A 17,206-nucleotide genomic window follows, 5' to 3' on the forward strand; every position below is an offset into this window, starting at 1 on the left:
TCGCTAAGAGAAATACAGTCTTTAACGTAAGAAGACGGTCTGATATCTCCTCAATAGGCTCAAAGGGAGGCCTACAGAGAGCATCTAGCACCACAGCGAGGTCCCAGGGAGGAACACGAGATCGTACCTGAGGCCTCAGCCTCATCACACCGCGGAGGAAACGTGTAACCAGGGGGTCCTTGCCCACTGACTGCCCACCAAGAGGGGCGTGGTAGGCCACTATAGCCGCCACGTAAACCTTCAGGGTGGAGTGGGTTAACCCGGTGGAGAAACGAGCCTGCAAGAATTCCAGCACTGTACCAATCGGGCAGTTAACTGGGTCAAGCTGGCGGTCTTCGCACCATGAAGTGAAGAGTCTCCACTTCAGGGCGTACAGTTTCCTTGTTGAGGGAGCTCTAGATTGGAGGATGGTCTCAACAACCTCGGTTGAGAGACCAGAGGCTATGAGTTGTGCCCCCTCAGGGGCCACACCCACAGCTTCCACAACTCCGGGCGGGGGTGAAGGATCATGCCCTCCGCCTGTGAGAGGAGATCTCTCCTGACAGGAATCTCCCATGGAGAGCCGTCGAGGAGAGAAACCAGGTCCGAGAACCACACTCGGCCCGGCCAGAACGGGGCTACTAGCAATAGATGGACCCCGTCCCGGCGCACTCTCTCTAGAACTCCTGGGAGCAGAGCGATCGGGGGAAAGGCGTACAGACGAAGCCTCGGCCAAGTCTGTACCATAGCATCCAGCTCCAGTGGAGCTGGATGAGTCAGAGAGAACCAGAGGGGACAGTGCGATGTCTGACGAGTCGCAAACAAATCCACCTGAGCCTGGCCAAAAACTCTCCATATCTGCTTCACTACCTCGGGGTGAAGCATCCATTCCCCGGGCCTTGGCCCCTGCCTCGACAGGATGTCTGCTCCCATATTGAGATGCCCAGGAATATGAACTGCTCTCAGTGAGAGAAGCTTGTTGTGGGACCACACAAGGATCCGGTGCGCCAGCTTGTATAGGGGGCGCGAACGCAGACCTCCCTGGTGGTTTATGTAAAAGACCACCGCTGTGTTGTCGGTGCGCACCAACACATCTCTTAGGTCTGGAAGAAAGTGTTTGAGTGCTCAAAACACGGCCAGCATCTCCAGGCAGTTGATGTGCCACATGAGATGGCGACCACTCCACAGACCGCGGGCAGGGTGGCCACTCATGACCGCTCCCCAACCGGTGAGGGATGCGTCTGTCGCTAGCGTTACGCGGCGGCAAGGGGCTCCCAGCACCGGGCCCTGAGACAAGAACCAAGGTTTCCTCCACATGTCCAAGGCACGTAGGCATCGCCGCGTGACCTTGATCATGCGAAGCGGGTTTCCCCTCGGGGAGAACCCCTTGGTCTTCAGCCACCACTGTAGGGGTCTCATGTACAGCAGGCCAAAAGGTATCACGTTGGATGCTGCTGCCATCAGACCCAGCAGCTTCTGAAACTGCTTGACAGTGAGTGACAGGCCTTCTCTGACTCTCGTGACTGCAGTGAGGATCGACTCGATCCGAGCAGGAGACAAACGTGCCTCCATCGTGGTCGAATCCCACACCACGCCCAGATAAGTGGTCCTCTGTGATGGAGAAAGCACACTTTTCTTGGCGTTTAGTCTTACCCCCAACTCTTTCATGTGAGCGAGAACGACATCTCGATGTCGAACCGCCATCTGCTCTGACTGAGCTAAAATCAACCAATCGCCGATGTAGTTGAGTATGTGGATGCCCTGGAGTTACAGAGGAGCCAGAGCAGCATCCACACACTTTGTGAAAGTACGGGGTGAGAGTGCTAGGCCGAAGGGAAGAACCCGATATTGGTAAGCTTTGCCCCTGAAAGCAAACCTCAGGAACTTCCTGTGACTGGGAAGGATGGAGATATGAAAGTATGCGTCTTATATATCTGAGACACGACCACCTCGATGGCCCCAGCTACATTACCATAATAATCAGAGGCGGGGACGAATAAGTGGGCCGAGAATGGTTTCTTCCATGATCTCGACACCTCGGGCAGGCTCCGGCATTTGGACTGATTACACATATGATTCAGAGCTTGATATCGCTGAAAGGCGTTCCCCTAGCGTTTTCGACGCAGCTCGAGTTCCTGAAGGGGAACTGTGTTGATACATTCAAATACACATCAGATGGAAAAAGCAAAATATAACATTAGAAAGAAAAGTTCCAAATTTGAACTTATTAGAATCTCTTAAAAACAAAAACAAAAAAAACTTTATATAATTGACTAATTCTCATTAAAATAGTGTAAATATAATTTAATTAGTAAAAACATTAAATACTATGTTGAATATATATATATATATATATATATATATATATATACATACTGTATATATATAATATATAAAATCTACAAATTTCTAAAAAATAAATAAATATATATATATATAAAATCAGACATTTCAGTGTTTTCTCCATTTTATAAAAACGTGGCAACATCAACATAATAAAAAGCATACATTTACAATATATTACATATGTTTCATATATTAAACTATAATCACAATTGACACTTTTTCCATCAAGTAACGGTTCTTTAGTCTAGATGACACTGTAGATTTATAGACTTAATACTTCAGTTGTGCAGTGTGTGTGTTTTTGCTTTTTTAAAAACCTTTAAGTCAGGATATAGAGTCAGAACCATATATTCAATAAAATATGTTTGCTATTATTTCTTCCTGACTGTGCAGAAATTGTGACTCTATATACACAGGAAAAGTTCAAGGCTGTCTGATCAGAATGCATTATTCTACTACCACCTCCTCCCTAATAATAAACCCTATAAATAAACTCCAGTCCTGTTCGGCTGATCTGGTCCGATCTTTCTCTAGGTCAGCGCTGTGACTCATGGACATTAACCTTTCTCTTCATTTCTATCTCAGATGCATTTTTCTCCTCTCTTGCTCTTTGTTACACACCCTGGGATCTTTTCTCAGCATAAGCAAAGGAGACAGCAAAACAAGTATTATAAATAAAATTCAAGATAAAACTGTTTTAGTTTTATTAAGTAATTAACAACTCACCCACTTGGACGTGACCATTTCCAACTGCATTTGAATGAAAATGAACTTGAATTTACTTAAAATGTTTGATTAAAATGGTAATATGAAATTTTTTTACTGTATTGCATTATATTTGAAGCCTTCTTATAAACTAAGTGTTTAAAAATGTTTAAATCTGATGAAAGTGGATTTTAGTTAATAGTATGATAATATAAACATAAAAATATGTTATTGGTGGCTTGCTGATAGTGTAAATTAAATGGTTTTCCAAAGTCCTTTGGCCCAGAAATGGTGTAACATCAAATGGAACTGGAATATAAATTTGCATTGGATGAAAATCCACAGAGAGGAGCCTTTGCCTAATTTCAGAAGCCCACCAAACACACACACACACATACTTCCATTGATGTTCTTCCTTCTGCTGCTTCTATTCAGAGCTGTTTGCTATTGAAAAGAGTCTGTCTGAATGCTCCACTAACCTGTGCCCCTTTGCACCAAGTGCTCAGATTTTTCTGTATGTTTGTTTGCTTTCATAACTTAAAGATAAAAGCACCCAGAAACAGTCCAGAGGTCTTCCTACTGCAGAGCTCTGAACTTTAAATCTGAACTGCTTCTATGCTTAACCATGTGTTAAATACGCATCTGGTTTGAAAGACACACACAATCTGCTACACACAAATAAGCATAAACACACTTCTCCAGGACCAAAAGAAAAGCCCAGTTTGAGGCTCTGATCAGGGAAGATGAGGTGAGATGCATCTACACCGTAGGACAAAAACAGTGTTGTGTTGTTGCTTTTTGCACAGTTGGTGTGAACACTCAAAGAGCTTGCCGGCAGATGGGATTTATAATTATCTGAAGCGCTCAAACGTTCGGGGGTCCAGCATTTTTACAAACACTCGTGGATGCAGATATACAGACTGTCACTTGTGAATATACAAACAATACGCATGTAAAAAATAAAATGAATAAGGTGTGATGTACTGAAACCAACTGGCAGTGGAATAGCGTCTACACAACCTAATCCACATTTACACGGCAACAGTATCATCCACATTCTAAGAAAGCTCCTGAATGAAACATGCGGCTTGTTGAGGAGAGATGTGCTACTGCTTTTCTAAACTGGATTTAGGATTTTTAACCTGGAGCACACACACAAAAAAAAAAAATCCCAGAGACTTTCACTGAAGGAGGGAATTGAGCCATACCTAGAGACCTGAACATCATATACTGGGTTTGCATCCAACTATTTTTCTGCAAATTGCGAATTTTTGAATGGAAACTGCTTGATGTGTGCATTAAAGTTTATGCATTAGGCTGAGGTGAATTTTCTGGAGTTATGCAAGGAATAAAATTGTGCTGAAAGCAATTTTCCACATGTAAAAACCATTTCACATTTAATTTTTCTGCATAAAAATGTCGAGGGTTAAACATTTGGGCACTGACAAGAAGTTGACAGCTTTCTTTTAATTAATCCAAGTTAAAAAAAATAAAAAATAGGTAGAAGTGTTTAACCCACAGCTGCTTGCATTCTCACAATCCGCCAGAACAGTTTTGAGCACTGGCAGTATTCATTACGTGAGCTATTGCACTCATTCTGTGAATCTCCTGGCAGCATTTAATAACGCTATATATAAATGCTTCAGTATGTCAAATTTAACTCTCTAAATGAAGGAGGTCATTCAGCTGCTCCAGTGACACACAATACAGGTGGGCTCCTTCAACATAATGAGCATAAAAAAAAAAACTGATGGAAATCTGCAATATTTAGCATTGTCTTTGGTTGAATTTTCATAAATGTGCTAAATAATGCAAAACATTTGGATGGAAATCCAGCAATTGAGAATTCAAGCTGTGAGCAACCATCTAAAGACATATCTTTTCTGTGAGCACTTGACAGAATTATGCATTATATATATACATATATATATATATATATATATATATATATATATATATATATATATATATATATATATATATATATATATATGGGCTGTCAAAATTAACGTTAACGCAAATTCCTTTTAACAGCACTAAATTTATTAACGCGATTAATGCAGCACACATTTTCTGTTTGACATGTGGCCTAACAGTAGTTGGAGAAATGGAGATGCACAGTGTTGCCAACTTAGTGAATTTTTTCATGTGTCTTATAGACATGAACAAGGTCTTTGAAAAACATCTATGACCTTTGAAACGTCTAGTCTTCATGCTCTATGTCGACTATGGTTTCACTAATAATAAACATACATTTGCATAAAGCATCCATATTTGTCCATGCCCATTTTGATTAGAGTATTAACAACTTAAAAAGTATTCATTTAAGGTGCATTTAGGCGAAGTTGGAGAGCTAGAGGGGGGACGGGATCAGGAAAGGTCCGTGAGCCAGGACTCAAACATGGGACACCCAAAGCGCAATGGCGCAACATGTCGACACGCTACCCACGAGGCTATCGGCACCGACACATTATCTCTATATATTGAAGTAAATAAAATACAATGATAAAAATTAATACAAAAGAATAAAAATGTAAAATACATACTTCTCTTCCTTTACTGTACTCTGAACAATCCTGGAACTTTGTATTAAAGTGCTACTTCTCATGTTACTGCCTTCTTAGGATGAATTTCTTTGTTGTATTCCTCATTTCAAGTCACTATGGACAAAACCATCTGCTACATGAATAAATGAAATGTAAATGCACATAGCAGCATCACGCCACAGCATTGTGGCACTGAGTTTTGCACATAAAAGGACCACTCACATCTTCTCATAAAAACTGAATTTTCTATACTCATTATTAATAAAAATAATAATATATCCAAAATTAATTCTCTAAGTACAGATTTCTATAATTTGAATAAAATAAAATTAACAAAATTAATAAATAAATAAAAATACAATGTTTTCTGTAAGTCCTGAATGATTCTTATCGCTTTTTTTCAATCAATCATTTCTATACATGTATATTTGTAACATTTTATATAATATACATATTTTATATAATAATTATATATAAATAATAATGATAAAATAATACAATTTCATGAAAACACTACATAATTTATTTTGATCTTTACAATAATTCATAACTAAAAATCCCCGTAGAATAATATGTTTGATTCCATTTGATTTCAGTGTACATTTGACAAATAAATTAAAAGTTTCATATATCCAAAAACAGACCACATCAACCAATTCCAGCAACATACAGTACACACACACTATTCATTCCTCTTCCTTTCTTTGTCACATTAACTCACCATTTCCCCTCCTGCACACAAACACAGCAGGACAGGACAAAGCGCCGCATGAGGTGAGAGGTTGAGCTCCGCAGTGCAGGGAGGAAATCTATAAGGTGTATAAATAGAGATTCATAGGAAACAGCACCCCATTGATCATCTCAATTACGGACAGTGATATTTAATCCAAAATCTCTGCTGCTTCATACACACAGATTAATATTGATCATTGCTCAGAGATCAACACACACCGGCGGCCACTAGTGATGCTGCAGCAATATCATAACCTCTGTTTTATTGTTTAAACTGCATATCCTGAATGAGTTTGCTTGTGGGATATGAGCTGACGACCCAATAGTGAGACTGGAAATTTTATTACGGGGCGAATTCATTAATTATATTCACACTTTATACATTTTAATAAGAAGGAAGTTTTATTTGGTTCACAGCAGCATGAGGTCTCGCAGCAGTCTTGTAGCTGTGTGTGTGTGTCAGAAGGGAGGTATACTTCCCAATACTGGTATAAATCATCCTCTCTCACTCTCTCTCACTCACTCTCTCTCCTTCCACTTAGACCTTCTACATGATGTCATTCTGCAGAATATCAAGTAATACACACACTCCCACAGGACCAGGACTCTCAGACTCCACCATAAGCACGTGCAGTTGCTGGCTTAAGGATATATTTCCACTTAATCTGAACCTTCAAAAATTGCTTCAAATGTTAAATGTTTTGTCACACAATTCAAATTATTTAGAGCTGCAATCTTCTCTAAAAATCAGTTGTAATGTGTAAAGATTCAGTCATATTTCAAGGGATAGTTCACCTAAAAATTTAAAACATGTCATTATTTACCCATGACTTACTGAGTTTACCACAGGAAAAAAATTATTTTGTAGAATCTCCAGGCTTTTCACCTTTACAATGAAAGTGAACAGCAACAGAAGGTCAAAAACAAAAAAACTGCAAAAAACAGCAGAAATCACCATACAAGTGGTCCATATGACTTGCATTGTTGTTTTAGTATCTATTATTGTATTTATTAATATTGTGTATTAGCTTTTCTTTTTATATTTTCAGTTTTTATTTTAATTTCATTTGTTTTATTTTTATATTTCTATATAGCATTCGTTATTTTATTTTCTGTTTTAGTCATTTTAATACTTTAACTTAAGCTTAAACTATTTCAATTTCCAATATTTTTTTTTTTACAAGTTTACATTATTCATCTAATATTTATATTTTATTTCAGCTAATGATTTGTGGATTTTACTCTAAGACTTTTAAAGCCAGAATAGCTTTGACCAATGAAAAAATTATTACATTTTTTAGCTGAAGATGTGCATTTGCTTACATTAGCGCAAATGAGATTTGAGAGCATAAGCAATACACTTGTTTGCATGACTGCGGATTTAGAGCATGAATCGCATGAATTAGCGTGAATTATACATTTACATTATTTTAAAATTATATTTAAATGAACTTGAATTAAACAAGTTACTTAGATATTACCATATAAAGTACATTTTTTAGGTTATCAGACAAAACATTTTACCATAACAAACCTGCTGCCATCTGACCAACAGAATTGTTGTTCCATTGTCTCTTGTCGTGTATTGATATTGTAACCTGCTGTCAGTGAGTCAAGTCAAGTCAAGTCAAGTCAAGTCAAGTCAAGTCAAGTCAAGTCAAGTCTGTATTTTGGATTTCACTTCGGTTAATAAACTGCACTTGGGTTCTCACTATGCTCGCCATTCAGTGGACTGAATCTTTACAATACTACACTCTCTCTCTCCTCTCTAGGTGAAGTACACAGTGATGGATGTCCTGTTGGAGAGGTGTTGTGCTCCACTGACCTCAATATATCAGATATGTGTGATCACACACACATATACACACACACTCACATACACACAGGGCTGACATCATCGATAAAGCCAAACAACGGAAGGCTAGCGCCGTAATAAGCTCTAACGTGATTAAAAGTGAATGTGGCAGAGACATCTGGCGTGTATGTGCAGCTCTGAACTCGCATGTGTGCATCTCAAACCTAATTTTTCCATTCATGTCCCGTATGCAGGCAGTTTAATGAGGTTAGTGTGGATTCAAGGGCTGTTCTGTAAGAGTGAGGGAGAGATGATCCATTCCTCTCCATTAGCTCAGTGTGTGAACAGACGGCCTACTGCTAAAATGAAGACGCAGCGCTCTGTGCTGCTTTAATCAAGGGCAGATTACATTTAATGTACTGTGTGTAATGCACAACAGACCTAAGGTACAGGTGACATCATCAGGCAGATTGTAAGTGAAAAGCATTAATGTTAAAATGTTATGTATTATATTAAAGTAAACATGAAACACTGTTCACAACTCAGTTCCAAAATCAAATGTATTTCTGAGTAAAACAGGATATTCAATGAGAAAACACGGTCAGGGACTTGATTTAATCTAACAGCAATAGACTGGATTATGAAAAGTGCATTACATTTCAAAAAGGGAGATGGATGGTTGGAAGGGAGAGGCTGTAAAATTAGAGGGACTGATGACGTCAGCCAAAAAGCAAATTCATTTCAGGAAGAGGTTAAGAAACTTATTACATTAAGATGAGAATCCCGCATTAAAAAGTAAAAAGTGTATTTTGATTAAGGCTCCACAATACTGGGGGAAAAATAACCTAGCATTTTCTTTCTCTGCGATGCTTTATATACAGCCACATGAAAAAATACAGGAATTTTCAGCAGATGACTTGAATAACTCTATTGGGAAAGAATTCATATTTCCAGAAAGATTGGGGTAATTCAAAATAAATGAATAAATAAAAATAATACTTATTTTAAGAATAAATAATATTTTAGGAATTAATGATTTTGGAAACCTTGAAAAAAAAATGTCTGGTCACACTTGCAAGAACCTCTTCTAATACGAATAAAGTATTTTCCTCTCGAGTTTTCATAGGCCACATTTCCACTGTTTTTGACCCATTTTAAATTACTACAAAATATTTTTATTGTGATTATTATTCAATTAAAAACATTTTAAAAATTTAAATATTAATTTTAAAAATATATTTGATTAAAATATGTTTTAATAAAAATGTTAAAATATAATTTGATAAAAAAATAATTGTATAGTACTGTTAAATTACAATACTAATATTTACACACTTTTTCATTTTAAAATATTAAACCATCCAGCTTTTATTTTGTCAGATTGTTGGCTAATAAATATATGTGCAGCCTGTTTCAGAGTGAAATGCGGCACTGTGTTCAGTTACACGTGTGCAGATCATGATATGGTGTTTTAGCGTCTCAGAGTGACTTTATTCACAGTAAATGAACCAAGTGACTCTGGGACACTGAAAGACTGTATCTTCATGAGCTGCACACATGTAAATGAACACAGTAACACATTTAACCGATATTGATTTTATTTCAATATATCATGCAGCCCTAATTTTGTTTTCATGTTGACTTTGTAATGATTTTCTCCCTAATTAAATGGGGTATGTATGAATGTATACATTTAGAAAAATGACATGAACATCTGCCTCTCGGTTACAAAAACAGCAACACTTTGGCAAGACTTTAGTAAGACCTTGAAGTTTGTTCCAGTCTTGCTCTAAATATGATTATTTAATAGAAATAACTCCAAACAAATCAGAATATGCAGTTTTGCCCAAGTACATTCCATTTACTTGCTACTAAGTTTCTCAGTGACTAGATCTTCCTCAATGTGCCAATTTTTGCAGCCTGGTACCTTAAAAACAACTTTGTTTCCAGGTATACTGATACAAAACCTTTGGAAAGTCAACCAGTCAGAATCAGAGCTGGTGAGTTCATCCAACTCTGGGCATTGTTGTGTTCTGTGAACGGGCTGTAGGCGGTCTGTGGGTGTGCTGTCTGAGACTAGCTTTACACCTTCAGAAAATGATAAAGTCAGAATGTCTCCAAAGCAAGGGCGTCCTTTACACTTGCAGAGACTCTTTGAGGAAGTGCAATGTTATAGAGCAGCTGACACACTTTCCCCAGCTTCCGTGGTTCTTTTTTAAGCGAACCTCTTGTAGAAATGTTTCAGTGAAAGATGGCATCTCTCCAGTGCCGCATTAAAGGCGACAAGCCAGAAAAGAGGTTATAAAATGATAAACACAGAAGATAAAAAGTAAATGCTCACTCATCCTAACAGCTCCCCGCAGACTATATAATTGTTTCTCTCAGAAGAGTCTCAACAGACAGCTCTCAAACCCTCAGTGTCCAAACACCTGAGCAGGTAGAGCATCTGTGTTCATTGCAGTTCACATTTACTATGGACACTATACTGTAGTTTCTGCCCAAAAAATTACTGCTACTATACAAAAAGAGCATTAACACAAAATACTGTTTTCTTAAAAATGTATATTTAGTAACTTAAAAAAGCGTATCACAGTTTTGACAAAAATATTAAGCAGCATAACTGTTTTCAAAACTGACAATAATAAAAATAAAATTCTAGAGCACCAAATCAGCATATTAGAATGATTTCTGAAGGATCATGTGACACTGGAGTAATGATGCTGAAAATAAATCTTTCAAAAACATACAAAATAACACTGTTGCATTTGCACAATTCTTAAGCTTCAAGACCATGTTCAAATTCAAAGAATATTTTAATGTCTAAATTCATTGTGATGTTTGTTTAACGCTGGCGTATTTTTCACTACGCATATGAAATGTTTTCACTGGCAGAATTTGCTTATCTCATCACCTTTGCCACTGCACTCCTGGGCCAAATATGCAAAATGCTACTCAGGGCCAAGGAACTGTCTAGTTTCATGCAAAAAAAATATTCCTTTCAAAGAGTGAAATACACCCGGCATTCTCCGTTGGGCAGCAACAAACTCTTTGCTGTAATTTGGTATGCAGCTGATCTTTAAGGACAGAAGGCTAGAGAAAGGCTAGAGGAAACGAAAGAATGAGAATGAAAAAAATAGATTTTCTTTTTTATTATTCTGAGAGGTTCCCCACTACGCTTGACTATAATCTCCTTAGCCTTTGTGTATTGTTCAGCAGCGACTGTCAGAGCCAATACGATAACCTCAATATGCAATGGCACTAAGAATTACCATGTTCACCATGAAACGTTTGCACCATTACTACATTAATATGCAAGATTCAGTTTAAACTTTAGAATAATTCATAAACAAAATAACACTAGCTAAAATAACTTTAAGCTAAAAGTGTGCCAGACATTTCATAGCTATAGACAAAATTAAAGGAACAGTTCACTCAAAAATGAACATTTTCTGAAACTAACAATAAACAAAATCAAGTTGTTTTCATTTTATGCCGTTACTTTAAGTCCATAATCCATAATAAAGCTTCCTCCAGTGAAAAAGTCCATCCCATTTTGTCCTCTCACATCAAAATATTTCACACCAACATATTTGTTTAGGACTGTTTTCGCTTGGAAACTGTGTATATTTCTCTTTTGATTTTTCATTGGAGAAAGCAATATTGAGGAGTCGGACTCATATTTTAGCCGGATGCAATGGTTTTCAGTTAAAAACATCTTAACAATTGGTATTTTTAATACAAACTCACAGATTTTTGCTTCACAAGATGCTAATTGATGGACTTGCATCATGTGAATTGCTTGTGGATTATTGTGATGTTTTTATCAGCTGTTTGGACTCTCATTCTGATGGCACCCATTCACTTCAGAGGATCCACTGGTGAGCAAGTGATGTAATGCTAAATATCTGTTCTGAGGAAGAAACAAACTCATCTACACTTTGGATGTCCTGAGAGACATACATTTGCAGCAATTTTTCATTTTTGGGTGAACTTTCCCTTTAAGTGTTTTGAGACATTAATATTTTAACTAATACTGATAAAAGTACTAATTTTTTTTACCAGCTCTCCAATTACCCTAAATGCCCCTTATCATTTATACCAATTTGCTACCATTTTTAACAATTCAATCATATTTACACTCAAAAGTGACCCAAAGCACAAGCTACACATTGTATCAGATCAACCATGCATCAGACTCAAACCCATGACTTTGGAGTTACTAAATCCATGCACTACTGTTTATGCTACAGGAGCGCTAGACAAACGACACAGACAGAAATACCAGCCAATACCAGAACGCATTTAAAAGCCACTATCTGCAGTCGTAATGAGATTCTGATGGTCGCAGAGCTGTACTGCACATCCCAGAGGATCTCAGACAGATAAGGCTATTGATCTAGACACAAATAGTACGGAGCGAGAGATACGGGTTGATGATGGAGCACAGTGCACGCAGATGCCACTTCTGTGCACATGCAGTTCCCATAAGGACCAGAATTTCCCAGAATGAAAGCTTGCATTGTTGAGCTAACACACTGCGCTGGTAATAACATGATATGACAGCAGGATACTGAAACTAATAAAGTATTCATCATAAAAAGAGATACGGGTGATGAGTGATTGTCGCAGACACTATAAAAGTGTGTTAACAATAAATAAATTATTTGGACAAAGCAGAAGATATGAGTCTGTTAAGCTAACATCTTCAGTCACAGACAGTTTCTATAAAATGATTTAGTTTGATGTTGGCAAGATGGCTAAGGAGGAGCTGATAGGTGGGGTCGTATACCATTATTGTAACCATGGCAGTGGAACAGATGGGTCAGGACAGGAACCGCATGCGGTGTGGGGCGGGAGGGCGTGTCACAGACTGGGAATCATCAGACATGCAGTCATAAATCCATAAATTCTGCATTATCACATGCAGGTAAAGAGATAAGTGCTATTACTATTGATATTCAATAGTAAAAGACAAACAGATGCTAATGACACACTAATGTCTTCCAAAAATCGTATTAAATTGTATTTAATTGTATTAAATTGTCAAAAGTGACGGTAAAGATGCTTAATGTTACAAAATATTTATATTTCAAAATAAACAATGTTCTTTCTATGCAATTCTTTCAAAATTTTGATTTCAAAAATATTAAAGCGGAACATCTGATTTCCCAAGAATGCTAGTTAATGTTATTCCATTGGACTAAAACTGTCTGACTTTTCTCACACAGTGCATAACAACTTCCCACAAAAAAACAACAACAAAAAAAACAGATAATTTTTGTACTTTTATGGGACTTTTTTTTTCAATGTTGTTATACTTGTGGAGTAACCAGTCAAAAACTAAATTATATAGATTATAGCTGATCTAATGCATCTCAGTTTTTGAGAAAAAAAATTATCCACAAAAATGTTTTTTCAAAAACTGAGGTACATAAGCTCAATTCCAAAAAGTAGTACAAAAACTGTGCTAATTGAAAGAAAACATGACAACAAAAAGATTAAATCCAATATTTGGTGATAATGTAGCATAATGAGAGATTTACAAGCAATTTTTAAAAGGCTGTTCATTTTTGACCAGGAATTAGACAAAGAATTTTCAGCACAGCACAAGGGGTATTGAATCCCATGATGTATGCAAATTTTAAACGACTAACAAAAAAATCCAGTTTACTCTGATCATGTGCAACGTCCCTTTACTGAGAAAAACAGCAAAAGATGTTCAGTTTTACTTTCTTTTATATTTATGAATACTACATGACTCTAGTCCCCTGATACATGCAAATCGTAAACAGCGAAAAAAAGAGCCAAGTTTTCTGCTCATACCGTGCGCATAATTTTCAGCATCCCCCCAGATCGACCGATAACTTTGATCATATTTTACCGTCTAGGTTTTTGTGCTTCAAAGGAAAACGCTGTGTGTTGTGATGTCACCGTGACATTGAACCATGTCTGAAAAACTCAGAGAAATGCAGGAGATGAATGAAAATATGAAGTGCTCGCTGCTTTTATTGGAAGACTAATGAGAGTGAGAGGAACGAGGGCCCTTCATCAGCCAGACTGGCAGCCATTTGCCCACAGATGTCCCCCTCTGAGAGAGAGAGAATGAGAATGACACAGCCACAGTGTTTCCCATGGATTCCTGCTTGTGTTTTATTGTGGTTTGTTGCTTCTTACAAATGTCAAGCATCTTAATTAACGTCCTGACTGAAATATTAATGCTCGCTGCAGATACATCATTAATATTCATACACAGGCAGCCCAAATTCATGTTAATATTTCACATGCTACCACAGATTTAACACGATAAAGTGTGTACTTGAGTGTGCACTCTGGTGTTATAAAAACATACAGCCGCTGAGGCTGTTTAATGAATACATTATACAAAGGAAATGCAATCATCACTGCCTAAAAACAAGGGAAGATGAAGTGCCCTTAGGAATACTCAACATGTTCAGCTGTCTATATTTGGAATGGGATTTATATGTGAACGCATGTGTGAATGTGCATGTGTGAATCATTTGACCGTCCTGGCACAATTTCTGAATGATAATAAACAGAGAGAAAGAGAACTTGACAAGCACAAGGAGAACTGAAGATATGCATTTATACTCTCTATAAAGATGGATCGATAGAACGATAGATAGATAGTCAGATAGACAGATAGATAGATAGAACGATAGATAGATAGAAAGAAAGAAAGAATGACAGATAGAACGATAGATAGATAGATAGATAGATAGATAGATAGATAGATAGATAGATAGATAGATAGATAGATATAATGTACAGTATGAAAGTGTATATTTACTGAATTTATTGGATTATTTACTTTATTAGCAGCGACTGGTATGGAATGGATATATCACTGAATTTTTCCAATTGAAACACAAACAAAATAGTACACTTGTACCTGTATCTTGTACTGTACATTTTTAAAACAGTACAGATTTATGCTTCTCATATCAGTAACAGCCAAAATTCCTATACCACTGCATCCCCGGACGGATCTTCCAAAGCAATTGCGGATTTGGATTTGATTCCAAGGTATTCTTAACTCCAGTGTCAGAGGTGATAGAAGGGGATAAAAGAAAATGAGAAATAGAAGATGAAAGCTTATTTGCAGAGCACTTTGCTCTGTCTCTCTCTCCTTGTCTGTCTCACCGTTTACCCTCAACATGTCAGAAAGAGCCGTGGCCTATCACCATGGAGACAGACAGCTGTTACAGGTAGGGCAGAGGGGTGGGGCAGTGACATGCTTTCTCCTTGTCTTTCCAGAGGTGATCTTACACCACACCTCCTCCCTCTTTCAGCTTCACAACCTCTCTCTACACCTCTCAAAAGCACAATACACCAACTAAATCACACTGAAACAGGTGCACACAATCAATAATCATCATCCACCTGATTTCACACAATTCACAGATTAAATCCACCTTATTCAGCTAAACGGCGTGAGTGTGCACGCATACAAAGTCAGCGAAACAAAAATCAGCACTATTAAAAAGAAGCCCATCGTGCAGTAATGAAACCCCAGTGTTCGAAAAGCACACTCTCTGCAAATGTGCGTCCACCGAACTCTGGCTTTCTCTCAAAACTGAGGCAGTAGTACTAGAGATGACACATGGATGCTGATGTCAGGATACCTGTCAGGGGTTTTTCTCTGCAATTTTAGAGTGTTGTGCTGCAATTCGGTCAGCGTTTGGTGGCGGTGCTGCAGAGTGCATGTGCTTCGGCTTTTGTGTGTGTGTGTAAAGTAAAAAGAAAAATTGAGCTGCAGTCAAATCCATCAGGTCAGATATGACAGATAGTTCATAACTCAATCCCGAGGGTGTTTTTAAGTGGGTGTGTGTGTGTTTAGAGTTGGCTTTGTACTCACCATAAGCAGGCAGACGGCAGATTCGGGCATCAGTTGCACAGCCATGATGTCTTTACCACAAACAAATGTTTAGGTAACGTTCAAGTAGTGTGTTGAAACCTTAAAGGCAACCGTTGCGCTCTACAACACCTCCAAAATCGTCCAGGCAACGTTCAGTTAATGCTTAAGTAACGTATCATCTACTCTTTCACAGGACACTGTACGATAGTTTCCCGCTCCTGTACTCTCTTCCCTTACGTTCAGAAATCCCAAAGCACTGTTCAAGCTCCGTCCTTGATCCAAATGAAATGTCTCTTCTTTGATCTCCAACAGCCTGTTAGACTCCCTCCTCCCTGAGGACGGAGAGCTGGGACGGACACACACATGCACACACTCGCACACACATATGGTCCGAGAGGAGGCAGAGACTGCCGTTTCAAATGATCAAGCGGCACTGCAGACACACACGTGCTCTCACGTTCACAAATCCAACTGATACAACCAAACACGGCGCTAGGAGATAGGGAGAGAGAGTGGGAGAGAGAGAGAGAGAGCGTGTGCACACCCATCAATAAACACAGAAATCATATAAAGTACCACGAGGCCACTTAGGATATGAGCGAACACACAGACACACACTTTACTATAAATGAACTGATTTGCATGTGCCAATAGACAGCTACTAGCATCACTTTGCCTAAATGAAAAGAGAAAATGAATAATGCAGTATTACTATTATTCATACTTAATGTAAAGGATTTGAACAAACCTTTAACCATACATATTTAAAATCAGTGTGTATTCATATTATTTGTTCTTCAGACATGAGGTACCTCAAATCGTGGTGTAGTACTTTTCTAAGGGATCAGACTGGATAAACCCCCTGCAGTTCCTTCACACAACCTTCCAGGTTTTGGAAACCTTAGCGTAATATAATGTTTAATGCACTTCATGTTGTTGATAACAACAAATGGAATATATTTTCTTACTCGTTGTATTTTTATATCAATATGGTACAAGCTATTTAAATCAATGTGAAAAACGAGGTAGATCAAAAGTAATCAAAAAGTAGTCTGATTATATTACCTAAAATGTGTAATGCAATGGATTGCATTACTAAACACAATTTTTGTCATGTAATCTGGAATCAGTAACGGATTGCAATTTGTAAGTAATCTACCCAGCTCTGTATATATATGCATATAGCAACTACCTACCTACCACCCTGCACAGCAAAATGCTTTAAAA

The 17,206-nt window shown here is 37.9% G+C and overlaps 1 protein-coding gene across 1 annotated transcript in view; it reads right to left on the minus strand.

The window, feature by feature from the left end:
- Positions 1-16,288, minus strand: part of frmd4a (FERM domain containing 4A) — a 145,984-nt gene extending 129,696 nt beyond the window's left edge. The window contains exon 1 of the mRNA XM_058750519.1: positions 15,980-16,288. Within this exon, the coding sequence (XP_058606502.1) occupies positions 15,980-16,024 (45 nt within the window). The 5' untranslated portion in view covers positions 16,025-16,288. The remainder of the gene's footprint in view (positions 1-15,979) is intronic.
- Between the last annotated feature and the right edge of the window lie 918 nt (positions 16,289-17,206).

Source organism: Onychostoma macrolepis, chromosome 18, assembly GCF_012432095.1.
Source record: "Onychostoma macrolepis isolate SWU-2019 chromosome 18, ASM1243209v1, whole genome shotgun sequence".
Classification (NCBI taxonomy): Eukaryota; Metazoa; Chordata; class Actinopteri; order Cypriniformes; family Cyprinidae; genus Onychostoma; species Onychostoma macrolepis.